This window comes from Panthera leo, chromosome A1, assembly GCF_018350215.1.
Source record: "Panthera leo isolate Ple1 chromosome A1, P.leo_Ple1_pat1.1, whole genome shotgun sequence".
NCBI classification, from domain to species: Eukaryota; Metazoa; Chordata; class Mammalia; order Carnivora; family Felidae; genus Panthera; species Panthera leo.
Genome location: NC_056679.1, coordinates 7,874,649 through 7,900,792, shown reverse-complemented (window position 1 = coordinate 7,900,792; position 26,144 = coordinate 7,874,649). Strand labels below are relative to the sequence as shown.

Here is a 26,144-nt window from a genome sequence, read left to right as displayed (position 1 = left end):
CTTGACAAAGGTCACTCATTCGGTGAACCCCAAAATCCGCTAAGCAGCTCGGTGTGAACACCCAGTGAGCGGGGTTCCAGGGCGCGGGGGAAGCCTGAGACCTTGGCCTGCCTTGATCTTGTGGTCGGGTCGAGATTTCCATCTACCCAGCGCTCCACTCTTGTTTAGATCTTCAACTAACTTATCTAGATCGTAGCTGTGGTTTTTAAAGAATGATATTCCCATTCTCCTTTAAGGCAGCATTTAGTACTTTTTCCTGTAGTCAGTCTGAGCACGTCTGTGTGGGAGAAGCATGTGCCTTGACCATACAGCTAGACTACAGCATAAGGACCTTGAGTTCACAGACTGTGCTTTACGCACAGTGCTGGGTACGTGATGTGTCCTGATTTCACCTTTTTTCTTGCTGCTCCTGACGTCTTCTCCAGAAACATTAGCTGGCTCTGTCCAGCCAGTGCTGGACACTGGGCTGAGAGGTGGTTGATTACGCTGATCTACAGCTAGCCACCCATGTTTCAAAGAGCAAGTTCATGGAAACGGAAGAGGAAGGAACAAGGGTGGACTGTCTTCTGTGTTCTCTTCTCTCCTTTCTAACCCTTGCCCTTTTCTCCTCTCTTGCTATATCCAGTTAGCTGCTGTAATTAGGTCAGTGGGGCCTCGATGTGAGACCAGGCAAAACCTGTTTCTCTTCTGAAGAAAGGTAGTCAGGAAAGAGCTTTTGTAAACCGAGGCGTTTCTTATTTTGTGCCGCACGCATAATACATTTAAAAATCGTTGAAAGTTTAGGATAGCAGCTTGAGTCTGGAACATGAGGAGCTTTCTGGATTTGCCTTGCTGTAACAGAAAGATCCGTGTACCGTATCTGACCTAACTGGCAGAAACCTCCAGGCTCTGAGCTGTCAGCACAGAGCCCCACGTGGGGCTCGAAGTCAGGAACCGTGAGATCATGACCTGAGCGGAAGTTGGACGCTCCACTGACTGAATTTCAGAAATATCACCCTTTATCCCTCCTTCCCTCCTGGCCCGAAGCGACCACTAATCTGCTTCTGTCCTGATTAGGTTTGCCTCGTCTGGATATTTCATATAAAGAGAATAACGAAATGCGTGGCATTTTGTCATTAAATATGTAAATATATGCTGGCTTTTTTCACTCAGCACGTTTCAAAGCTTATCCACGTTACGTTGTACCACGTGTCAGCGTTTCATTTCTTTTTGTTGCCTGGATGGCACCCCGCTGTATGGATCTGCCACCTTTTAGCTCTCCATTTATCAGTGCGTGGACATCTGAGTTGTTCCCACCTTTTGGCCATGACATTCGTATACAAGTTTTTGTGCGGACATAAGTCTTCATTTTCTTGGGAAGATACCGAGGGGAGGAATTGCCGGGTCATATGGTAATTCTACGTTCAACCACGTGAAGAAATGGCAGACTGTTTTTCCGAAGTGGCTACGCCATGTTACCTTCCCACCAACAGTACAGGAGCGTTCCAGTTTCTCCAGATCCTGGCCAGTACTTGTTAGTGTGGGTTGTTTTATTGTTGTTGTTACTGTTGTCGTTGCCATCCTACTGGATATGAAGCAGGATCTTGTTGTAGTTTGGATTTGAATTTTACTGACGGTTCATGATGTTGAGCATCTGTTCTTGTGCTTCTTAGCCACTGGTGTATCTTCTTTGGAGAAATGTCTATTCAGAGCCTTTTTCCAGGCTGTGAAAAAATAGCCTTTTTCTTTCTTCAAAAATTTTTTAATGTTTATTTTTGACAGAGAGAGAGAGAGAGAGAGAGAGAGAGACAGAGCATGAGGGGAGAGGGGGAGAGACAGAGAGGGAGACACAGAATCCGAAGCAGGCTCCAGGCTCTGAGCTGTCAGCACAGAGCCCGACATGGGGCTTGAACTCATGGACCGTGAGATCATGACCTGAGCTGAAGTCGGACGCTCAACAGACTGAGCCATCCAGGCGCCCCAAAAATAGCCTTTTTCATTAGGCTATTTATCTTTATTAATGAGTTGTAAGAGTGCCTCAATTTTTTATTATATTAATAAATTTTATATAATTATATTTAATATCACCTAGGCATAAAATATTGTGCTGTATGTTGTAGATACATATATATGTCTAGGTTTTAATATATTCTAGATATGTATAAACATATTCTAGATATTCTAGATACAAATCCCTTATCAGATCTATAATTTGCAAATATTTTCTCTCATTCCGTGAGTTCTTTTCACTTTCTTGATAGTACTGTTTGAAGCACAAAAGTTGTAAATTTTGATGAAGCACAATTCATCTATTGTTTTTCTTTTGTTGCTTGTATGGTATGTAAGAACCCAACCAAAGCTGAGATCACAAAGATTTACCTCTGTGGCTCTTTTTAAGTTTTAAAATTTTAGTTTTAGCATTTAGGGCTTCGATCCATTTCAAGTTAATATCTGTATATGGTATGATGTAAAGTACAACCCCATTTCCTTGCGTGTGAAGTTACTTCACCATTTGTTGGAAAGCCCATTCTTTTCCCACTGAATGATCTTGGCACCCTTGCCAAAGCTCAATTGACTGTAGACTCATTGACTTATTTCTGGAGTCTTAGTTCTACTCCATTGATCTGTGTGTCTGTCCTTATGCCAGTATCACACTGTCTTAGTCACTGTCATTTATAGGCTTAGGAGTAACTTCTGAAATTGAGAAGTGAAAGTCTTCCGACTTTAGTCTTCTTTTTCAAGATTATTTTGGCTGCTCTGGATTCTTCGCAGTTTTGAAGTTTAGAATCAGCTTGTCAGGTTAGCTGGAATGCTGATAGGGATTGCATGGAATCTATAGAATAATTTGGGGAACAGTGCCATCTTTTTTGAAAATTTAAATTCTAGTTAACAAACACTGTTGTCTGGGCTTTAGTAGAACCCAGTGGTTTATCTCTTACACATGACACCCAGTGTTTATCCTGGAAAGTGCCTCCTTAATGCCCATCACCCATTTAACCCATGCCCCACCCACCTCCCCTCCAGCAACCCTAAGTTTGTTCTCTGTATTTAAGTCTCTTATGGTTTGCCTCCCTTTCTGTTTTCATCTTATTTTTCTTTCCCTTCCCCTATGTCCATTTGAGTTTCTCAAATTCCACATATGAGTGAAATCATATATCTTTTTCTGACTGACTTATTTTGCTTAGCATAATACTCTCTAGTTCCATCCACATTGTTGCAAATGGCAGGATTTCGTTCTTTTTCATCGCTGAGTAATATTCCACTGGAAAAAAAATATATATATATATACATATACCACATCTTCTTTGTCCATTCATCAGTCAGGGACATTCAGGTTCTTTCCATACTTTGGCTCCATCTTAATATCAATCCATGAACATGGGATGCTTCAAAAATTGATTTATATCTTTTAATTACTTTCCACAATGTTTTTATAGTTTCAAAGTATAAGTTTTACACTTCTTGTGCTAAACATATTCCTGAGTACTTTGTTCTTTTTGATGCTGTTATAAATGGGAATTGTTTTCTTAATTTCATTTTCAGATTGTTCATTGCAAGTATATAGAAATACAATTCATTTTTGTATGTTGATCTTGGATCCTGCAATCTTATTTACTGTTCTAATAGTTTTTTTTTAGTGAATTCCTTAGGATTTTCTAAATAGAAGAGTATGTCATCTGAAAACAAAATTTTACCTCTTCTTTTCAAATATGGGTGCCTTTTATTTTTTCTTCTTCTTGCCTAATTGTGCTGGCTAGGATATTGCATTATTTATGATAGCCATTGAGCCTCTAGTGCAATGTTGAATCGAAATAGTGACCTTGCCTTGCTCCTAATCTTAAGGGGAAAGCATCCAGTATTTCATCATTAGTATGACATTGGTTGTTGGTTGTTAGGTTTTATTTTGTCTTGTTTTGTTTGTTTGTTTGTTTTTGCAGACGCCCTTAGCAGGTTGAGGAAGTTCTTTTCTATTACCGGTTTGTTGAGTGTTTTTATCATGAAAGGGGTTTGGATTTTGTCAAATGTTTTTCTGCATCTATTGAAATGATCGTGTGCCTTTTGCTTTTTATTCTACTGATATGGTATATTAACGATGTTGATTTTTGGATATTAAACCAGTCTTGCATTCCTGGAACAAATCCCACTTAGTTATGATGTATAAGTCTCTGTATATATATTCAATGTGCTAGTGTTTTATTGAGGTTTTTTTGTGTCCACATTCACAAAAGATACTGATCTGTGGTTTCCTTGTGATATCTTTGGTTTCGGTATCAGGGTAACACTACCCTTGTCGAATGAATTGGGAAGCTTTCCCTTCTGTTTTAGAAAAGTTTTTTGAAGAATTGGTGTTAGTTATTTAAATGTTTGATAAAATTCTCTTGCCATCTAGGCCTGGGCTTTCTTTGTTGGTAATATTTTCGTTACTAATTCAATCTCTTTACTTACTATGGGTCTATTTGGGTGGTCTCTTTCTCGTTGAGTTAGTTTCTGTAATGCATGTCTTTGTAGGAACTTGTCCATTTCATGTTATCGAACTTACTGGCAAACAATTACAATGTTCCTTTATAATGCTTTTTATTTTAGTAATTTAGACATTTAGTAATGCCTACTGTTTCATCTCTGATTTATTGATTTGTCTTCTCTTTTTCTTGCCTTGGTTTGTCTGTTTAAAGATTTTCCAATTTGTTCATCTTTTCAAAGAACTAGCTCTCGGTTTCACGGATTTTGCTCTATTGTTTTTCTGTTCTCTATTTCATTAATTTCTACTCTAATCTTCATTCTTTCCTCCCTTCTGCTCCCTTTCGATTTAGTCTCCTGTTCTTTCCCTAGAGTTCTAAGGTGGAAGAGTGGGTTATTGGTTTGAGATCTCTTACTCCTTTTTCAAGTTGTAGGCATACAACTATAAATTTTCCTCAACACAGCTATAAATTTTAGCTCCATCCCATAAGTTTTGGAATGTGATGTCTTCATTTTCATTCATCTCAAGGTATTTACTAATTTCCCTTTTGATTTCTTCTTTGCTTCATTTGCTGGCTAGGAATGTGTTGTTTAATGTGTGCTCCTTCCAAGTTTCTTGCTGTTACTGATTTCTGTTTTCATTCCACAGTAGTTGGAAAACACGCTTTGTCTTATTCCTATCCTTTTATCCATGTTTTGTTCCATGGCCTAGCATACAATTTATCCTAGAGAATGTTCGCTGTGTACTTGAGAAGAATGTATATACTACTGCGATGAATCTCTTACAGGTGTCTGTTTGGTCTGGTTGGTTAGTAGTGTTGTTCGAGTCCTCTTTTATTTTCTGTCTAGTTGTTCTGCCATTATTGAAAGTGGGATATTGAGATTTTCATCTATGATTGTTGAGTTGTCTATTTCTGTCTTCGTTTCTGTCAGTTTTTGCCTCCTGTATTTTGGTACTCTGTTGTTAGTTGCATATGTTTATAATTATATCTTCCTGATACATTGACCCCATTCTTATTATAAAGTATCCTTCTTTATCTCTAGCAACATTTCTTGTTTTAGAGTATATTTTATCTAATATTAGTATAGCAACTTCGGCTTTCTTCTGGTTTCTCCAAAGCTCTGCTTCGAATTTGCAAAGGCTTTGGTGGGCCCTATAAGTCAGTGTGGGAATTGCCTCCCCCGGCCCCACAATTTTTTTTTTTTTTTGCTCATCTTTCAAATGAAATATTTTCCTGATCAACCGACTCTCCTTGGGCACTAAGTATGGTCCACAATATGAAGGATCCGTGTGATATGAAGACTCCTGTGTCTAGTTGGAGCCCTTTTCATGGGATTGGTTCATCCTCCTCACTTTGTCCTCAATCAATTAAAATCACATCCTCCTTTAAAATAATGAGGCGTCCTCATGACCAGGAATTAGAGGTAAGGAAACTGAAATGAAAGGAAATTAGGAAAAATCTCATAAAAATCATACAAATGAGAAGGTGCTCGGAAATAAGATATTTACTTTTGAGCTCCTCTCCAACTCTGCCGAGCTTCCTTGAATTTTTTGAGTCATTTGCTTGCTCCAAACCCAGCGGAAGAACTCCCAGGCGATGCCGGTGGGGATGGAGTGGAATGAATAAAAAACCCATTTAAAAAATAGATGTAATACCATTCAGAGCAAGGGTCCCTGGTTGATCTTTCTCTGTGTCCGAGCCCGCTTGTTGTCCTGAAGGAGGTAGCCCAGATACTCGCATTGGATGAGAAAACCTCCTATTCTGTGCCAGTTTCCTCTCATGGCTTTGAGCTCTGAGGGCTCAGAGAGGGGAGGGTGGCATGACCTCTACCTAGCTGTGCGTCGGCGCGAGTCCCTGGTGACAGCATGTCTGCACTGCCAGAACACCGACAATCTTTGGAGCAGCTCTTCCTCACTCGACAACCAGCCAATTTGGCCTCAGGAAACCACTCTGCAGTGCTGGCGGGGTTTAGAAGTCATTTTTAATTTTGTGACAAAGACAAATGCGTCCTATGGGAGTTGTAAGTGGTTTTACTGGTGATATTAATGGAACCGTGACCTCTTCTGTATCTATGGTCCTACAAAACAAAAAATGTTTGTATTAGAATATGTCAGGCAAGTTCATTCTTGGCCCTTCCTTGAAGCAAATTGCAGAGGAAGTATATACTATTAATAAGCCCAGAGCATATTGTGTGCGTGTGTGTGTGCGCGCGTGTGTGTGTATCCGCAGTCATCAGCCGATTTGCAAACACAGTGGATTTCAATGCTGCTGTTGACTTGATACAAATGATGTGTCTTGCATTGTGTTGGAACGGACGCAATTCACTGTAGTTTTGAACAGAACCGTAGTGCGCCCAGAGCTGGTATGGGTATTGGATTTTAAAGGCCAATAGCTGTAGTAAAATTCAAGCGTTTGGGCGACCCAAAGTGACAAAAGGAAAGGAGAAATTCAAAGGCACGGTGAGTTTACCTCTTCTGTTTTCATTTGGGATTGGCATTCATTAGCCTAGAAATGACTACACTGATGTTTACTGTTTCCTGCACAAACTTTTTATGCCAGGGCCCTTTGTTGAAAACTATTGCTTAAGGAGACAGCAAATTAAATGTGAAGGATCTACAGTTCAGTTACATGAATTAAACCATTTCCTGGTGTTTGTGTTTACCTTGGGACTCACAAAGAAGACAAAAAAAAAGACTCACGGGAGGAAGGAAAGGAATGATCAAATCCCAATAGTTTCTGGCTGAAAGTCTAGCTCAGCAACTTTATTTAGGGGAGGAATTTTGTGCTGATAAGTGAATCTTTGTCTCTGCATAATTAACTTTTCCTCCCTCCATATGTCGCTACACCCACTGAGCTCTCCCGGTAGAAATATCATATTAACTGTGCAGTTAATGTCCCATTCTGTTGTGCAAAACTGAAATAAATCCAATGCAGAATTGGTAGTTTTCCTCAAGTAAAAATGGACGCTGCTTTAGAATTCGAGACCTACCTTCAATAATTCAAAATGTTATTGTAAAATAACATATGCTCGTTCTAGACCGTCTGACAGTCTATAAAAAGGTAAATAAGAAAATAATCTGTAAAGCCACTCCTCAAACAGTTTAGTGTATTCATTTGTCTTTTTCCTACGCCATATATGAATGTGTATTTCTGCCTTTTATCGTTAAGATCACGGGTATAGTTTGTGATATTCGTATACCCTAACACCTACTGTCCCTAAGTTCAAATCTCTCATGATAATAAGAAAAGCCACAGTTAGCACGCCTATAGTGGTCACTGTCTGCCAGGTAAGTGTTCTTCATGTAACCCTCATAAGAACCCTTTGAAGTTCATTTTGCAGATGAAGGACAGAGGCTAAAATGATTGGCCTGTGTGCTCTTAACCACCATGACCTGTTGCTTCCCCCCACCGACTCAGCCTCGTAAGGGCCTTGTGCCCGGGCTCCCCCTCACCGCCCTGGCCCCTTGGTGATTGTCCTCTTCTCAGAACTGCTCCATTGCCAGACAGTAGGACACAGGGCACATCCTTTCCCCACTGAATGTCTGAGAATCAGCCTCAGTCTCTGAGGAGCGATTGCCAGATGCAGCCCTTCCTGAGCGGGGGGAGGGGGGCAGGGGGAAGGGGGGGAGGGGAGGGGGAATGCCAGCCCTGAGGGTGGGGACGGGGAAGGAGGTCAGGAGGCCTCCAGGCCTGGCTCTGCTCACGTCACTTCTCATATTTACACCTCCGTCTTCTCATCTGTGAAAGGAGGGTTGTTGGGTAGCCCTTCATTTTGTTCATTTGTTCGTTCGTTTGGTCATTCGTTCGTTCAGTGCACGTCAGACGGGGATGACTATGGTCTGTTTCTTCTCCTCTAGGAACTCTCCATCCAGCGTGTAGCCAGAGAAGTAACCTGCCCGTTCAGCACCCAGTATTTGAAGTGGGATAGCCCAGGAGGAAAGCCCAGAGGGTGGGCTGGGCAGAGAAAGGGTGTAAGGAAGGGGCCGGCCCAGTACGCTTCCCAGAGGACAAGGAGGAATTATTTAGAAATCTAGGGCATGTGAGCTGGGCTGTGATAATAGGGTCTTTCTAGTATCTAGTGTGTTCCAAATGATTCCATCTTAAGCAGGCTACAGCAGTATCATCTTTTTTGCAGGGGTTGGGGGATTAAAACTACACGAATTTATTGTCTCACATTCTAGAAACTAGAAGTTGAAGCCAAGGTGTCAGAGGGCCATGCTACCTCGGACGCCGCCAGGGGGACCCTCTCTGGCTTCTTCCTACCTTGTGGTGGTTGCTGGCGATCCTTGGCCTCCCCTGACTTGCACCTGCGGCTCTCCAGTCTCTCCCTGGGTCTTCATGTGGCTTCTCCCTCCGACGTCTGTCAACGTAGGCCCATCTTCTTATGGCCACCAGTCGCACCAGAGTAGGGGCCCGCTGTACGTAACTGATAATTTCATGGGCAGTGGTTCCATTTGACCCAAACGAGGTCACATTCTGAAGTCCTGGGGGTCAGGACTTCGACCTTTTGTTTTTTGGGGGGACACGGTTCTACCCATGACAACCTCATAGCCACCAGCTAGTCTAGGCAACCACTGCCTCCTTCTTGCTCTGTTTCTTTCCATTCTCCATTCGGCATCCAGAGTGAGCTTCCTAAAGTACAGCAAGCAGGTGGGGACCTAGCTGGGTCTTTCAGGCCCAGATGGAGAGAGTAGACACTGGGGTTCTTTCCATCTGGGCGTGTAAGGCTGGAGTCAAGGGCAGAAGATGGGAGCACAGCGACTCCTGAAGAGGTCATGAAATGGCGGCGGGCTCTTGAGGGCAAGGGCAAGGTAGACCGTGCAAATGTTTCTAAGACATATGAGGCCTTTCTGGTCCCCAGAGGAACCACAGGGAAGCCGAACAGGTGGTTTGAATCCTTCTGGCCTCTGAGACTTGGCCAGATGCCATACTTTTTAAGGGTGGTATCTGGGTGATTGTTTAAAGCCTTCTCCAGTCCTTTTGCATGCACTGGCACACGTTACGCCATTCGTAGATACGTAGTGCGTACCCAAAGACCTCTGATATGCCTGTGAGGTGAATGTGGTCTTCAACACTGCTTCTCCAACCTTTCCCCTTGTCCTAAGCAGCTCAGAGCTTCTCGTTCATGATCAGTCTGCTGGGGATGGTCTTGAAGTCAGGCTTCTGTCATTCAAATGCTAATCCTGTCTCCAAGTCGATGCGTCTGCATTACCTCTATCTGCCGTCCTCTGTGCTCCAAAGTCAACTGACCATCGCATCCAGGGCCCTTTGACTCCTTCCAAAGGCTCCGGGGGGCGCTTCCTGAGGCACTTAGCGTAGCTGTGGCAAGAAGTTTATGCAGAATACTCTCCTTGCTTTTTCCCTGCACTTTCACGGTTTCTTTCCCATAGTGACCTACACCCACTGCCACCCCGCCTGTTTCACAATTGCACATCCGGGGCATCGGGCAATCTGACCCCAGGCCGGAACAGAAGAAGGAACCTGGTTCGCTATAGAAGCATTCTTTTCCTGGGCAGAAACAGAGGGCCAAATTCAGAGACGAGAATGTGTGAATTTATGGGTCACGTGATGGGGGACCTTTGACATAACCATACTGTTTCACCAGCCATAATGTCTACACGTTCTTCATACAACCACTTACATATATGTTTTGTTTTGTTTTTTTTGCATTTTCTTCTCATTCAGATACAGATAGACCTTTCTTAGAGATGCACAGTGAAATACCTGAAATTATATATATGACTGAAGGAAGGGAGGTCGTCATCCCCTGCCGGGTCACGTCACCTAACGTCACTGTTACTTTAAAAAAGGTAAAGCCGAGCAATGCTTCTCTCAGAATACCTTTACTGCAAATGAGCACGGTGAATTCGTCATTTTATCGCTCTGGAATGGTTTTCTTACAGACATTCGGGCTGCTCAGTGGACTTTTCTGGAGTGTCTTTTGACTATAAAGGATAAGTGCTAGACGTCCTTCCCATGCATGTATTTAAATGAAATAAAAGGATAACGTGGGCATAAACGTGTGTGAATATAATGAAAGAACTAAAATTGTGGGAATGTTTCTATATTGCCACAAATCCAAATGTCTGCAATGTGGGGGGAAAAAACCCAGTTCTCTTGCTTCTGTGAGTCAGTAGCTTGGCAGAGAGCGGTTAATCTAGATTTTTGCTGAGGACGGAACGATGAGACAAGTGCCTAGGGAGCCACCACCTTGAGTTTGAGTCGCGAAGTTCCTGGTAACAACAAGCTTATCTCCTGCTGGGCATCCAAACTTAGCTGCTTAGGAAAAGGGAAGAGAGGGGGAGAGAAAGTTATGCTTGAGATTTTTTTTATTCTTTATACCGTGTTATAAATTATGCACGTGGAGAAGGAAAAAGATTTGGAGTCGAATCTAATAAAGACAAGGACTAAAATGTGACATTCCGGCTAATTCATCGGCAGTAAGAGTTTGGGAGTGGACTAGGGTTGAAAGTTGGACAAGAACTCCCCAGGCGGAAAGCTGTGGTGACTCCTAAGAGCTTTGAGCTTTAAAGGGGGAAGTTAAGGCCGTCCCAAGGCAGCACCCGGCACGACTGCTCACACTGTGGGTACTCCGGAGGAGTTTGGTGATGGTGGTAGTCGAGTTGGAAAAGTTCAGAGTGATCTTCGCTATCACTGTTGACCTTGAATCCTGGAGTGTGATGGAAGCGTCTTCTTCCCTTGCCTTCGCTTTCCTGCATTACTGATTTGATAGAAGCCCTCGATATAGTCCATCGGTGACAGGGCTTGGCTTCCATTGTATCTGTGTGTCACCACCCATGTTGAAAAGCAGTATATTTCAGAGCCGGAAATGGCCAGAGGAGCTAACCCAACTGGTGGAAGGAAAAACTGAGGTTCTGGAGGAGTTGAAGACCCTCCCACCGCAGGCCACAATGGCCATCGGAATCCGTATCTTGACTCCTCCTTCCATGCCCTTGCCACCTTTGCTAATGGTTTAGTTGGTACAGGAGAAAGGCCAGCTTGGTTCAGAGCAGAGCCCTGTGGCACGCTGCCTGGATTCTTACCACCCGGCCACTTAACCTGCTGGGCAAACTGGCTAGTTATCAGAACTCCCTCCACCTCAGTTTCCTCACTGGAGAGATAGGAGTGATTACGGTAGCACCCGCCTCTCGTGGGTGTGAGGAAGTAGCTGAGGTGATGCATGAAAAGCCCTTGGCACAGTTCCTGGCCCAAACTGAGCCCCCATTCAAGGGTATCTGTCTAACACTTTAATACTCAATGCTTGATTGATTTTCCAGTGATACTTCTTATCAAGCATGGTATCCATTCCTCTTAGTTTGACGTAATAATCGCTCTGTGATTAATATAGCACGTCTCTGTTTCGTGCAAGCCCCTTGCCTCTTTGCTCTAATGCAGATCGCTGGTCTGTTGTAAGAAACACTCCCAGATTCCCACGTGCACAAATTTGAGGAGGGAGTTTGTTTTCTCGGTTTTTCTACCTAAGATCTCTCATACACACAAGCAAGAGAGCAAGGCATAGTGTTCTAATAGGGGTTTGAGTTTGCCCCATATATACTGGAACGAGTCTGTGTTGCCCTAAAGTTGCTCTAAGGTCTCCGTGCCCCCCGCTTCTCCTCTTAACCCTTTTAACTTGCTGTCCCCTCCGTCTCCTCTCCCCATGGCCAGCGGTGGCAGAGCCAAGGTCACCTGAAGACAGCCTCCCGTACAGTCCTTTCTTTCGAGGCCGCTCATCCTCCTGTCCCTTTACGACACACGTAGCCACCACCGTAGCTGATGAGCTCTGGTCACCTCTGAACAAAGTTTCTTTGTCAATGGAATACTATTAGTGGCAGTAAGGGGAGATGAGAGTAAGAGAAACTTAGTCGAAAACTTTATTTTTTTTTTTTTAACGTTTATTTATTTTTGAGACAGAGAGAGACAAAGCATGAACAGGGAAGGGTCAGAGAGAGGGAGACACAGAATCTGAAACAGGCTCCAGGCTCTGAGCTGTCAGCACAGAGCCCGATGCGGGGCTTGAACTCACGGACCGCGAGATCATGACCTGAGCCGAAGTCGGCCGCTTAACCGACTGAGCCACCCAGGCGCCCCCCAAGTCGAAAACTTTAAAGGAAGCTTCAGTATATTTTTCAGTTGGGCTGAGGAAGTCCATCAGCAAACCTTCCTTTTACATTCAGCACATGCTTGTGTTCGGCTACGCTGTTTTAGTTTTATTTATTGGACAGAGAGAGAGCCAGCCCGAGTAGGGGAGGAGCAGAGAGAGGGAGAGGGAGAGAGAGCATCCCAAGCAAGCCCGGCACTGTCAGCACGGAGCGCGATGCAGGGCTCGGACCCACGAACCGGGAGATCACGACCTGGGCCGAAACCCAGAGTCAGACGCTTAACCGACTGAGCCACCCAGGCGCCCCTGCGTTCACCTGCTGTTAAGGCATCAGAAATTTCAATCCCTGACTTCAATTTTCCCGAGCTTTTCCCTTCATCGTGTGCACCGAATTAGAGGAGAAGTTTCTTTCTCTTCCACCTAGCATTCCTAAGTTTGCAGATGGAATCACGATTTACTGACACACAAAGTGCATCCCTCACTTGCGTGCAGGTCTTCAGAAACAGGCTGCAGTTCCTCTCAGAGTTAAGAAACACAGACATAGACCAACACAGACGTGCTCTCGGAGACAGGGCACTGGTGACTTTTCACATAGGAATTTCTGCCATAGAGTCACAAATCCCGGCCAGATTAGCTCCTTCAGCAAGCAATATAAATAATTGATAAACAGGGTCACGAGTGAACGCAAGGTGCACTTTCTTTTTTTTTTTTTTAATTTTTTTTTTTTTAACGTTTATTTATTTTTGAGACAGAGAGAGACAGAGCATGAACAGGGGCGGGGCAGAGAGAGAGGGAGACACAGAATCGGAAGCAGGCTCCAGGCTCTGAGCTGTCAGCACAGAGCCCGACGCGGGGCTCGAACTCACGGACCGTGAGATCATGACCTGAGCCGAAGTCGGACGCTTAACCGACCGAGCCACCCAGGTGCCCCAAGGTGCACTTTCTTAAAAGAAGACAGAAAAGATCTGAAACTTCTTCAGGGCAGTTTGGCCTTTTCCTTTATAATCTGTTGTGGGAAGGTAGTCTGATTATTTTTCCTTTTTTAGCGGGAGATAAGTCACAGTGGTAGCCAGCGTGCTCTGCCTCTGAAATTGGGCTGGCGATCTGGCATCGGGGGAATTTGGCTGGACCACTCAGTATGCAGCAATGCCCCTTAGTAAAGCCTGACCTCGAGGCGGGTTGTTTATATCGCCGTCTTGAAAAATAAAGTCCTTGGCGTCCAGCAGAAGGCGTAAGGGCCAATCAAATCATGGATTCCTTTCTTTCGTTTGGACTCACTGTGTTTGGGAATGCTTCTGAGAATTTGAGAGCACTTCATTCATGGCAGCACTTTGCATCTGTTTGCAGCTGTGTCTGCTGTCCGTTTCATTGGCGTTTTCCCTCCCAGACGATAACCCCAGCGAGAGCCAAGTCGATGGTGTGCATCTCCAAGGACTTGGCATGATTTACGGTCCTCTTAGGACAGCCACCTCTTTACTAAGTCATGCAAAAATGGGAGGACAAGTTATGGCTTGTTAAAAGCTCCAGCTGATGGGACTTGGGAGGGTAACCTGGCAGCCCCAGAGGAAAAATTCCTCAGTGGTTTCTCTACCGAATATCAGGCCAGTCTATTGCAAGGCTGATTCCCGGAGGCCAAGTGATAAGGGCTCCCACTGGAAGTCCGACGTGACAGCTGGGTCCGTCCTGGGTGGGTGCGGCTCGTCACGGAGGCTGATAATGAATTCTTATAATAATTACTATAATTTATCATCATCGTGTGTTTCTTGCTACATGCGAAGAAAACGAAAAAGCCAATTAGCACAAACTAGAGTTTTTACCTGTACTGTTTGCATCTTCGGTGAAAATTATGTTTTCAGAAGCCATCGGTGAAGCCGTATCGCCACGGTGCTGGTGCGATTTTGTTCAAGCCCATCTCTTTCTTTTCAGTTTCCACATGATACGCTGATCCCTGATGGAAAACGAATAACCTGGGACAGCAGGAAGGGTTTCATAATAGCAAACGCCACATACAGAGAAATAGGGCTTCTGGCATGTGAAACAACAGTCAACGGACATCTGTACAAGACAAACTATCTTACCTATCGACAAAGTAAGTGGTGTTCCAGAGGCATGGGCGTGAGCCAAAATGCTCCAGCGTGTATCTGCTTAATGAAACTTTGGTTTAAAATTTTTTTTTAACGTTTATTTATTTTTGAGACAGAGAGAGAGCATGAACGGGGGAGGGTCAGAGAGAGAGGGAGACACAGAATCTGAAACAGGCTCCAGGCTCTGGGCTGTCAGCACAGAGCCCGACGCGGGGCTCGAACTCACGGACTGTGAGATCATGACCTGAGCCGAAGTCGGACGCTTAACCGACTGAGCCACCCGGGCGCCCCTGAAACTTTGATTTAAAAAAAAAAAATCTCATTTCTTATGCTTGCAGCCAATACAATCATAGATGCCCAAATAAGCACTCCAAGCCCAGTCAAGTTGCTACGAGGTCGCACTCTTACTCTCAACTGTACAACTACCACTGCCTTGAACACAAGAGTTCAAATGACCTGGAGTTATCCCGGTGAAGTGAGTGATGTTTTTTTCTGTTTCTCCCGTAGGGCGATACTTATTTTTGGCGAGTGAAATGCCACTGCGTTTTTGAGGTGGGAAAAATCAGGATATTCCGACTCCTGTGGCAGTTAGGAGTCAACAGGGAAGCTGTGGGTTTGCTGGGATGCTTTCCTGGTCTGACTTTTGGGAGTATGTGTGCACAGATACGGTCTTTTGATGTCTGGAGGTTTTGTTTTGAAGTGTCTAGGCTGGTATTTCTATCGCATGATTCCGGGTGGAAGAGGGGATTGTCTCATCCCTGGAAACTTTCTCTGGGGTTTAGAGATGAGAGAGAAATTTATCACTAGATGCCAGGCAGGGACTGTCTTTTGTAAGAACAACAACAAAAAGTTGTCGTCAGCGCATTAATTGAAGATACTGGCCGACAGTCAGGCACCTGATCGCCTGATCGGAGCGTGTTTGGAAAGGGGAGATATTACGGCCCAGCCATCCCGTACTCCATCTGTGAAGTGACAAAGGGGCAGTGCTGTCCTTCAGAAAAACGAGAAGAACAAAGGCCAAGTCGGGTTTCCTCATTCAAAGCAAACATCCTTGCAAACAATCGTCTGAAAATGTGTAGATGGGGAGTCTGCGATCAACGGTTAAGAAACTCGCACTGTCCCCGTGGCACCCGCTTGCCGTGCGTTAGTATGATTGACGCGGCACGGCCCCAGCTCGGTGATGTTTCTGGGTTTGGGTAGAAATCAAATATTCTCAATAAACGCCAGGAGGGAAGAAACTCTTGCCCTGCTAGGGGCTCTACTCTAAGAGTGTGATGATACATCTATTGACGGCCAGTTACCTTCTAAGATGGCGCTGTCTAGTAGAACTTTCTGTGATCGAAATACCTTTGCTGCCTAATATAGTAACCACTGGCCCCATGTGACTAATGAGCACCTAGAATGTGGCTGGTGTGAGTAAGGATTTGGATTTTTAAACTTTATTTTTTAAAAATTTTTACGTTTGTCTTACTTTTTGAGAGAGAGAGAGAGAGAGAGAAAGCGTGCGAGCGAGTGGAGGAAGGGCAGGTAGAGAGGGAAACATAGACTCTGAAGCAGGCTCCAGGCTCTGAGCCCTAAGCACAGAGACCGACATGGGACTCAAACTCAAAAACTGTGCGACCATGACCTGGGCCACAGAAGTCAGACGCTCAGCTGATGGAGCCACCGGGCGCCCCTTTTATGTTAATTTTGATAGCTAGGTGTGGCTGATGGCTGCAGTGTTAGACCAAAGCAGATATCTGAACCCCAGGATCAGCTGTTTTCCGAAGACAGAAACAATGCCAATGTTATTCAACTTTGAGAAGGCAAGAGTTCTCTAAGCGAGAAGACAGAAGTAATACCTACAAAGACCGAGGGCTTTTCCGTGACTCTATTTAGGGGACCGACTGTCTGATTTTTGACGGTGGTGATTGCCATCTTCCTTCTGGTTTCTGCTGAGAAGGAAGACAGTGGCCTAACCGTGTGTCTGTTTCAACAGGGCAATGCAAGGACAGGTGGGTAGAAGTTTCTTGAACATGGCACAGACGAGTGCTAAGTTGAAGACCCAAAGACCGGTTCTGCACAGCTTCCAAAGTCTTTCTTTTCCATGCCTCCTCATGGGGAAGGATGGAGAGGGAGAAAAAACATATTATGTGTTATAAAATGTAATGCTAAAACACGGGGGAGGGGAAGGAACAATGAAAGGAAAAGGCAATGTGATCTCATCTTCTCAAAACCAGGAAGGAGTCATTGTGGCCAATTTACACCCGCTGAGCCCCGGGGCCTGCTCTTGGTGTTCAGTGAGGCAAACACGGGACAACATCCCACCGCTGCCACCGCCGGTGGGTAGGTGGCTTTGCACGTCCTCAGATCCATTTGGTGTGATTTGGCCGAAGTTGGAGAGCATCGCCCGAAGAGCGAGATCACGAGACCAGGACGATTACAGCTTAGTACGTGCAGCCAGGACTCGGGACTGTGTCCTTCATTTCTAGGAAGAGAGCGAAAGAAAACCCACGTGGTGTTCTATTCGAGAAGTAGTCGTTACGCCAGATACTAAAGATAACGATTGCCTGAGTTAGTAATATCTACGCGCAGAGAACTGGTGACTGTTTAGAGGGCTGTGTGCTTAGAGGGAAGGCACTAGATTGACACTCAGAAGGCCTGAGTTTCCAGCCCATCGTGGTCTCTGACACTTCAGTTTCTTCACCTGTCAAAGGGCAGCAAGGCCGCCCGTCTCCCTGGGTTGTTGGGAGAAACCGTTAAGATAACGCACGTGAACGTCCGTCTGGAGAAAACGAAGTACTAACAAATGTTACTGGGGCAGGTATTCGAAACACATGGAGACAGAGAGTTTCCAAACATCTTGCCATTAGATGGGTTTGCTTCTCGGCATAAAATGTTGCTCTCCATCATAACCTGAGAAATGCTGTACCCTTGTGCGTGAACAAGACTGTTTCTACATTTGTTACACATTTTCTTTCTAGACAAAGAAGAGAGCTTCTATAAGGCAACGAATTGGCCGACGCAGTTCCGACGCTAACGTGTTCTACAGTGTTCTTATGATTGACAATGTGCAGAACAGAGACAAAGGACTTTATACTTGTCATGTGAAGAGTGGCCCGTCATTCAAATCTGTTAACACCTCAGTGCACGTATATGGTAAGCAAATTCATCCTCAACTTTCTGATCATGGTGGGTTTGGGGCAGGCGCTATAAAAATGGACATTCTCTTTTGGCCAAGAGGCACCCTATCACGAGCGATACAATTTGCTCCCCCTCCTAGCCTCTGCCAAAAAGCAAATTGCTTTAAGTGCTCTTTAAATTTAATATTTTCGAATTGGACAGAGGATCTTTTCCTTTCCAGTAAACTGTGGTTAATAATTCAGTAAGATCACGTTATAATCTCTATTAAATTCTTTTTTTCATCTTCCATATGAACAAACCAGAAAAACATGGACAGATTTTCCTTTATTCTCTGGGGGAAATCTCTCAGGTACCCCTAGGATTTAGGGGAAATGAAAATGTGGTGTGATAAATTACTTAGAATTGATGTGATTTTTTTATCCCTGGTTTTAGTCTCATGAAATCCTAATGTTGTCGCTTAATTCCAACAGGCAAAGTCTGTAAAGAAAATACTTAAACCTCTTTAGAGTCCCTGAAAACCTTACTTATTTCCACTGTTGAAAAACGGTGAGGGGCAGAATCTATGGAACAATGCTGCCAGTGGCCTTTGATATTCTTTTTCCTTTAATTGTTTTAATGTTTATTTTATTTTTGAGAGAGGGAGAGAGGGAGGGAGGGAGGCAGAGAAAGAGAGAGAGACAGAATCCGAAGCAGACTCCAGGCTCTGAGCTGTCAGCACAGAGCCCGACGCGGGGCTCGAGCTCACGAACCGCGAGGTCATGACCTGAGCCGAAGTCGGACGCTTAACCGACTGAGCCACCCAGGCGCCCCTTTTGGGATTCTTTTGACTTTCTCCAGTCAGTTTTTGAAATCAGATCGGTTATTTTCAGGTGCCCAAAGACTTTCTTCCATCACACTCATGTTGGGCAAGCAGGTTTTTAGAAGTCTCTGTACTCTTCTCTTACCGTGATGTGGATATGTGAGGTGTTCTGCTTTCTGTTGCCCTGCCTCTGCTTTTCTGTTTCGCTTGCAGCCATTTCATGTGAAGTGTTTTCACCGGTGAGAGTGCTTCTAAATTATTTTATTCCTGGATCGATATTGGGGCTCATCGATAGGCTTGGTCAGCATTCAGTGCCATTGGGTCCTTGCTGGCAACCGTCCTTTGAATGAGGCAGTGAGTTGGATTGTTTTTGTTCTGGTCAAGATAAACATAGTCTTTTCTAATCTATTTTATCACCCCTCCTTTCAAAGATAAAGCGTTCATCACTGTGAAACATCGAAAACAGCAAGTGTTGGAAACTGTTGCTGGCAAGCGGTCTTACAGGCTGTCTATGAAAGTGAAGGCATTTCCCTCGCCAGAAGTCCTGTGGTAGGACCATAATTATTTTCCTATCAGTTTAAGATATGCCGCATTAAGTAGGAAGACGCAGGAGCCCGGTGACTTGAATTCCTGAAAAAAAGAGCAAGATAATAAGTTCCCCAGACGGCAGTAGAAAGCAGAGAACTCTGTGGATTTCCAGGCCGGGAGGGAAGGAGGTAGACCGGGCCGGAGGGGAGGCGACACGGTGTGTCACAGGACAGAGCAAGGGATTAGGTGTTTCTGAGTTCTCAGTTCGGGTTAGCCGTTCACTCCCTGTGACTAAATTTCTGCAACTCTAAGCCTCTCTATGATGTCAACGTCCTTTGAATGGAGTGTGTTGGGCAATGGATAGGAAGCATCTTGAATATGTAACATGCTCTAGTAACCCTGAAGAAGCAGGCCCTTGTAATGAGGATAATAATTCTTTTATTATCTGAAAATAATTCTTTTATACACAGCTGGGATGAAAGTTCCAGTCTTGTTTTAAAATTAAACAAACATTAATAGAGACAAGACTTATTCAGTTGCAGGGGCGGACGAATGGACCTACTTGAACTAATGAAGGGGTTTTTTTTGGCTCGAAGTTTGCATATTCAGAAACTCCTGAAGCAGGTTTTTTTGGGTTTTTTTTTTCATGTTCGCACAACACCTGATGTAAAACAATGTAATCTGTTGATAATCTGCAGTCATTCTGTGAAATCATTTCTGAACACCAGTATCTTTGGCCCAGACCATTACATTTTAAACAAAGAGTCCGGTGCGAAACCGATTAGGAAAACAACCCAGACAATATAGAAGTGGTACCACCGTAGAATCACCTCCATTAGCCCTTATTTTGCTTTTGATACTGCGTGATTGCAGGATTTGTTCTCCGTTTCCTCAAATAGTTAATAGGGAGTTAAAGAGAACGTTAAACTCTGCCATGCTCCTGCATGCCGTCGCAGTAAAAGAGAGATTTCTGTTTGTTTTACGATGTACCGAAAGTCCAAAAGTCCATTTCCCATGAGTGTCCGTTATTCCCTAAGAGGAACTGAATCACTCTAGGCGATACATTCGCTCTTTCCAAAGGATCTGAGCCTGTTAAACAGTGCTACTTTCTTCGGTAACTATGAAGCCAGGACTGAAAACACACACACAGCCCATCTTCGAAACCACCGACTGGCTAATGGGAAATAAAAGTAAACTAAGATCGTAGTTGCAGTCGTAAAGTAGAGCATAGCCATTTGGACTGTCTTAGAACTGAGACTCTCTAGTGATGAGAATTTGCCTGCAGAACTTGCATGGATATGAACTATTGGCATCTACATTTATGTGGAACACAGTAAACTAAGAGATTTTAAAATGCCCAGCTGAAGAACCTTGCAATGTAATGAAATCGTAGAATTTTTTAGAGTTAAATCTTTGAGAAAGTCTAGAAAACTTGAAGAAACATGATGTCCGAACGGATGAGTTGGGTGCACAGCACAGGGTGGCATTCAGTCTCCCGACTCTCAGTTCTGTTTGCAATTGCAGGATGTCTAGGCGTTGATATATTTAAAGTAAAAAAAAAAAAAAAAAATTAAGTTTGTACCTTTTGTTTGCGAGTTTTGTGCCTTAACTGTTCTCCCTCGGGGGAAAGATCTTGATAATCTTGGTTTCACTATAGTTTATGAAAGGGACAACTGGTGTGACCATTTATACAACTAATAAGAACTCCACATGAGACCACAATAGAAAAGTCTATTTTTATTTTTTATCTGGAGAAATGATCTAGTTGATCTGACTTACAATGGCCCTTGTGCTGCCGATGAAGCGTCGTGGAAAACTCTGAAAAACATCTGGAGGGGATCAGCCAGTGCTTCTGGGTTAATACTTAAGTCACATGGTGACCAGCAGCACCCCTGTGGGTGCCTTAAACCCATCACTTTTCCTTTCTTCCTTCAAGGTACTTCTTCCTCCTTGCCAATAAATGTGAAGTGTGTCTCAGTTTAGGGTTTTTTTTTTTTTTAAGTTTTTTCTTCATTTTTCTTCATTTCTTTACGTAATCTCCACACCCAGCGTGGGGCTTGAACTCACGACCCTGAGATCAAGAGTCAGGCACTTGGAAGGCCAAGTGAGCCACCCCAGCGCTCTGTGTGTCTCAGCTTAAAAACCCCACCTGGTTTCCCTGGAAACTTAGTGTCTAAATTTTTTAAATGAACGTTGAGCCGAACGTATGTATCACCTTGAGCTCACAAACGTAAATGACAGTGTTAAAGTGCTATCAGAGAGGCAGTGTGGAATGACTTCCTGATCATGCCCTTAACCGCAGGTTAAAAGATGGGTTCCCTGTGACCGAGAAATCGGCTCGCTATTTGGTTCTTGGCTACTCATTAATCATCAAAGACGTTGCTGCAGAAGATGCAGGGGATTACACAATCTTGCTGGCCATAAAGCAGTCAAATGTGTTTAAAAACCTTACCACCACCTTAATTGTAAATGGTAAGTTGACCCATTCACGCTTCCTTCCGGTTTCAGGGAGGGGTGAAGGTCAGGAAAACTTGTAAATCAAAAGTCGATATAACAACATCAAGTTAAACCAACTTTTTAAGTAATTATGTTATTTATTTCTTTTTAAATGTTTGTTTATTTTTGAGAGAGAGAGAGCGGGGGAGGAGCAGACAGAGGGAGACAGAGGCTTAGAGGCGGGCTCTGTGCGGTCAGTGCGGAGCCCAATGTGGGGCTCAAACTCACTAGCTGTGAAATCATGACCTGAGCTGAAGTCAGATGCTGAACTGACTGAGCCACCCAGGCGCCCCTTTTAAGTAATTATTTTAAAAATCACATATGCCCCCATCAAAACGATTTCATGTCTGCTTGTTATCTTCCATAAGCAATAAATGTTTTTGTTATAACTGTAGTCATGATGTCCATACCATGGAATCAATTCTTTACTGTTACCAAAGCGATTTTACTTTAAAAAAAAAAAAAAAATAGCTGTGATGCCAACAAATATGTGTTTGTTTCTCTGACATCAAAACCAGTGGGAATGTGGTCCTTCAGGCTGTGGCCCGGGAGAAAGTCACCGTACAGCTCTTGACTTCTGTCCTGTTCATCTCCCTTCCAGTGAAACCCCAGATTTATGAAAAGGCCGTGTCGTCCTTTCCAGACCCGACCCTCTACCCCTTGGGCAGCAGACAGACCCTGACTTGTACCATTTATGGTATCCCTCAGCCTACAGTCAGGTGGTTCTGGCGTCCCTGTCACCATAATCATTCCAAAGCAAGGTAAGGACAGTCTGTTTCCTGACTAACTTTCAAATACTTGTTATACCTGGACTCGCGATTCTTTAATGGACAGAGATGGAAGTTTGCAAACGGAATACGCAGCCGTATTTGGCGCAAAGACTTTCCCTCCCGTGGGGAAAAGGGGGCAATAGCTACTCTTCTTCCTTACTCAGTGCTAACCATGTCATCATTTTTCTCTCTAGTTTATAGTTTGGGGAGCACAGGGACAGGTTATCTTCGCCTTTTTTGACACTCAGGTTTGAACTCCAGTCTCTTGTTTTCAACTGAGAATCCCTAGACTTTGGCTCATTCAGCTTCTTCGTGTTTTGTGAACGTTGGACATGATGGGAGACCTTCCCTGCGCTGATGATTGCTACCCATGCTCTTCCATTCATCTGAAATGCGCTCCCACCCATTTGCTGCCCCCCCTCTAGAAGTCCTTCCTTATCCCCCAAGGCTCAGTTCGTGTGTCAGCTTCTCTGCCGCGAGCACTCCTAACTGCCTCATTCAGACCCCTTTCTCCCTCTTCAGTATGAACCACACCTCGTACATCATCGTGACTTTGCCAGGCTTGCGTACGTGTGTCGTTTCTCTTAACCACGAGCTGGCTGAGAGCTTCTCTGTGTCTTCAGGGCGTGGTGCACGTGGTAGTCGACGCTCACCGTGTATTTGCTGAACGGTACATCCCTCCCTTCTGGTCACTGTATGGTGTTTCCTTGCATCCTGTCGGTGACAGCCCTGCCTGCCCTTTTCCCATTTTTGTTTAGTCTAGAGGGATGATGCTGAGGACAGTTGGTGGGAGCCGATTTGAAGAACAGGAATAGAATCGATAAGTGCAACAAGAAGGTATTATTGAGACTGCCCAAGAATGATCATCTTGCCATAATGTTTGCTTTCACCCCACTTGCGGAGTGTTGGGGGAAATTGCTATTCAACAAAAACAAAAACAAAAACAAAATCGGCTTGCTAAAAAAATAAGAAAGACACAATTCCAGCCTAAACAGAAGTGGCTGTTTAGTTTTCTAGATTCTTCCTGCAATGTCCGCGTTTCTTCACCGTGTGTTTCAATCCTTTGTCTAAGGCCTTGGATTCTGACAGTGAGAGTTAGCTCATGAACTCTAGGGTTCCGAAGAAGTAGCTATTGCCACACACGTCTGATTTCTCATCTGAATATCATTTCAATTTTCTAAGAACAGCAGTATGGAGAAGTTACTAAGCTCGAATATCTTCTTTACCACTGTGGTTATTTAGCCCCAAACACAGTGAGATCTACTGAGATTTTGTATGATTTTGCTAATTTAGGGGTAGGCATACCTATTTGTGGATCCATTCCCGTATTTGTGCCAACCTGACGTGCAACACGTGAAAAATAACTAAGCTATTCAGAGAAAAGTATAAAGTTCAATGTTTGTAGAAAACATAGTTTTTTATAGATGTTTTTAATTTTTGTTTTGATAATAATGAATCTAAAATTTCAGTTCTACTTAGGATAGACCTAGGAACTCTGAGAAAATAATTGTGTGGGAATATAATAGTATGAAGTTGGGTTTGAATGATGCTGTTAAAATGTGGTTTGGGGAGGGTGCCTGAATGACTCAGTCGGTGAAGCGTCTGACTCTAGATTTCGGCTCAGGTCATGATCTCACAGTTCATGAGTTTGAGCCCCATGTTGGGCTCGCACTGGCAGTGTGGAGTTTGCTTGGGATTCTCTTTCTCTCTCCCTCTCTCTGCTCAGCTTGTGTTCTCACTCTCCCTCTCTCTCTCTCTCTCTCTCTCTCTCAAATAAACTTAAAAGATTTAAAATAGGGTTTGGGGAATGAGGTCAACCAAAGTAAAACAATGGAGACATTAACTCTCTTGCTGTCTTTTTCCGATTTCTTCAGTGGTACCTGAACTCCTTCTCCCGTGTTACTTACAGAGTAAGTTTACTGAGCTCTGTCTCCTCCTGGACTACTCTCAAGTCTCCGAGAGTGCCTCAACTCTTCAGTAGATGTTTGTTGACCATTTGACTTATTCTCCATTTGAGACGTTTTTGAAACCAATCACAGACAGATCAGAAACGAAAGCTTTAACTTTTTCAGTGATGCTTCATTTATAAAAAAATATGTTGTTGGTTGAAATTATCTGCTACAAAATGTGCATATCCATCAGAAGTTCTCTTTTTTTTTTTTTTTTCTTCAGTCAACAGACCGAGTAGCTTACCTGTGTCGGGCCCAGATTGGGCGTTTGCTGGTTAAAACAGTACATTTAACTTAGAAATAGTTCAGAAAGATATATGGGAGTTATGTGCACTAGGACACAAATAGAATAATTCTACTTCACACTGTCAGACAGAAGCTAAAATTGGCAGATACATGGATCTTTCTTTAATTACTAGAAGTTTGAAATACGTTTTTAATTTTTTTAACGTTTATTTATTTTTGAGACAGAGAGAGACAGAGCATGAACGGGCGAGGGTCAGAGAGAGAGGGAGACACAGAATCCGAAGCAGGCTCCAGGCTCTGAGCTGTCAGCACAGAGCCCGACGCAGGGCTCGAACTCACGGACCGCGAGATCGTGACCTGAGCCGAAGTTGGACACTTAACCGACTGAGCCACCCAGGCGCCCCATGAAATATGTTTTTATATAAATGTATTTTGTGTACCTGACACCTAGATTCCGTTGTAGATAGGAATTTTAGTTAGTGACATTTGAATAAAGGGTGTTCTATTGCATGAATTTTTAGAATCTTATTTTGAGTTACATAGTAACATATTTGCATGGTGGCATCTATGCGTGGCCGTCAAGAGATTAGGTGATTGATATGCACATTACTCTTGAATATATAGGATAATTCTTGGTATTTAAATTTTAGGCTCTAGGTAAAGGACATGTCTGCGTATGGACACAACCAAAGCGTGAGTTTAGTTTCGAGGTTTGAATGTGTTTTAAGGAGCTCCAACTTCTTAATTGGCTTGATATGGCCCACTGGCTCATGTATCTAAGTTAAAGAGGTTCAGACTTAAATCGTATGGTTTCCTGGAGCCCAATAAATACATAAATGTACTTTAAAACTGTCAGAACTACGGCTCAGCTAATTCATCTTTGTTCAAATTAAGAACCATAAATAAAATGCACAGAAATTTCTTCTTCTTTTTTTTAAATGTGATCCACTGCTGAGCCGTGTTTTAGCTATGCTTTTGATTCACCTCAAGTTAGTTCTTATAAAACGTTAGGAATGAAAGAAAGGAGGAAAAGGGTGGTTGGGTCCTTTTTAACTCAGATTCCTAACGAGCTGAGAGGAAATAGCAGAATCTTTTCCCCTTTTACTCTTCGGCACATTCGGAGGCTAGGGTGACATTTCTTTTGAATTAAAAAAAAATTTTTTTTTAGTGTTGGTGTATTTTTGAGACAGAGAAAGACAGAGCACGAGTGGGGGAGGGGCAGAGGGAGAGGGAGACACAGAATCCGAAGCAGGCTCCAGGCTCCTAGCTGTCGGCACAGAGCCCGACGTGGGGCTCGAACCCATGAACCGTGAGATCATGATCGGAAGTCGGACGCTTAACCCACTGAGCCGCTCTAGGGCGCTCCTCTTTTGAATTTTTAATAGCATTAAAATAACTGATGAATACCAGATGAAGTGGAATTTTGGATTCCTTCTTATCCTCAACAACTGGCAGAGACTTCTAAGCGGATATTCCTAAACTTGTCCCTTTTTCGTGTGGGCATCACCTAGGGAGTGTGCACCGGGGTGTTAAGCTTACGGCACCTTTCACATGTGTGTAGTTTATAGCCTCTGTTCATATAAAATACAGATAATTTACACACGCTTCACAG

At 43.8% G+C, this 26,144-nt stretch overlaps 1 protein-coding gene across 1 annotated transcript in view; it reads left to right on the top strand.

Annotated features, from left to right (window-relative positions):
- Positions 1-26,144, top strand: part of FLT1 (fms related receptor tyrosine kinase 1) — a 171,858-nt gene that overhangs the window by 39,696 nt on the left and 106,018 nt on the right. Inside the window, exons 4-10 of the mRNA XM_042939838.1 lie at positions 10,125-10,249; positions 14,464-14,626; positions 14,960-15,096; positions 17,585-17,759; positions 18,975-19,092; positions 21,374-21,543; positions 22,169-22,328. Coding sequence (XP_042795772.1) covers positions 10,125-10,249; positions 14,464-14,626; positions 14,960-15,096; positions 17,585-17,759; positions 18,975-19,092; positions 21,374-21,543; positions 22,169-22,328 — 1,048 coding nt within the window. The remainder of the gene's footprint in view (positions 1-10,124; positions 10,250-14,463; positions 14,627-14,959; positions 15,097-17,584; positions 17,760-18,974; positions 19,093-21,373; positions 21,544-22,168; positions 22,329-26,144) is intronic.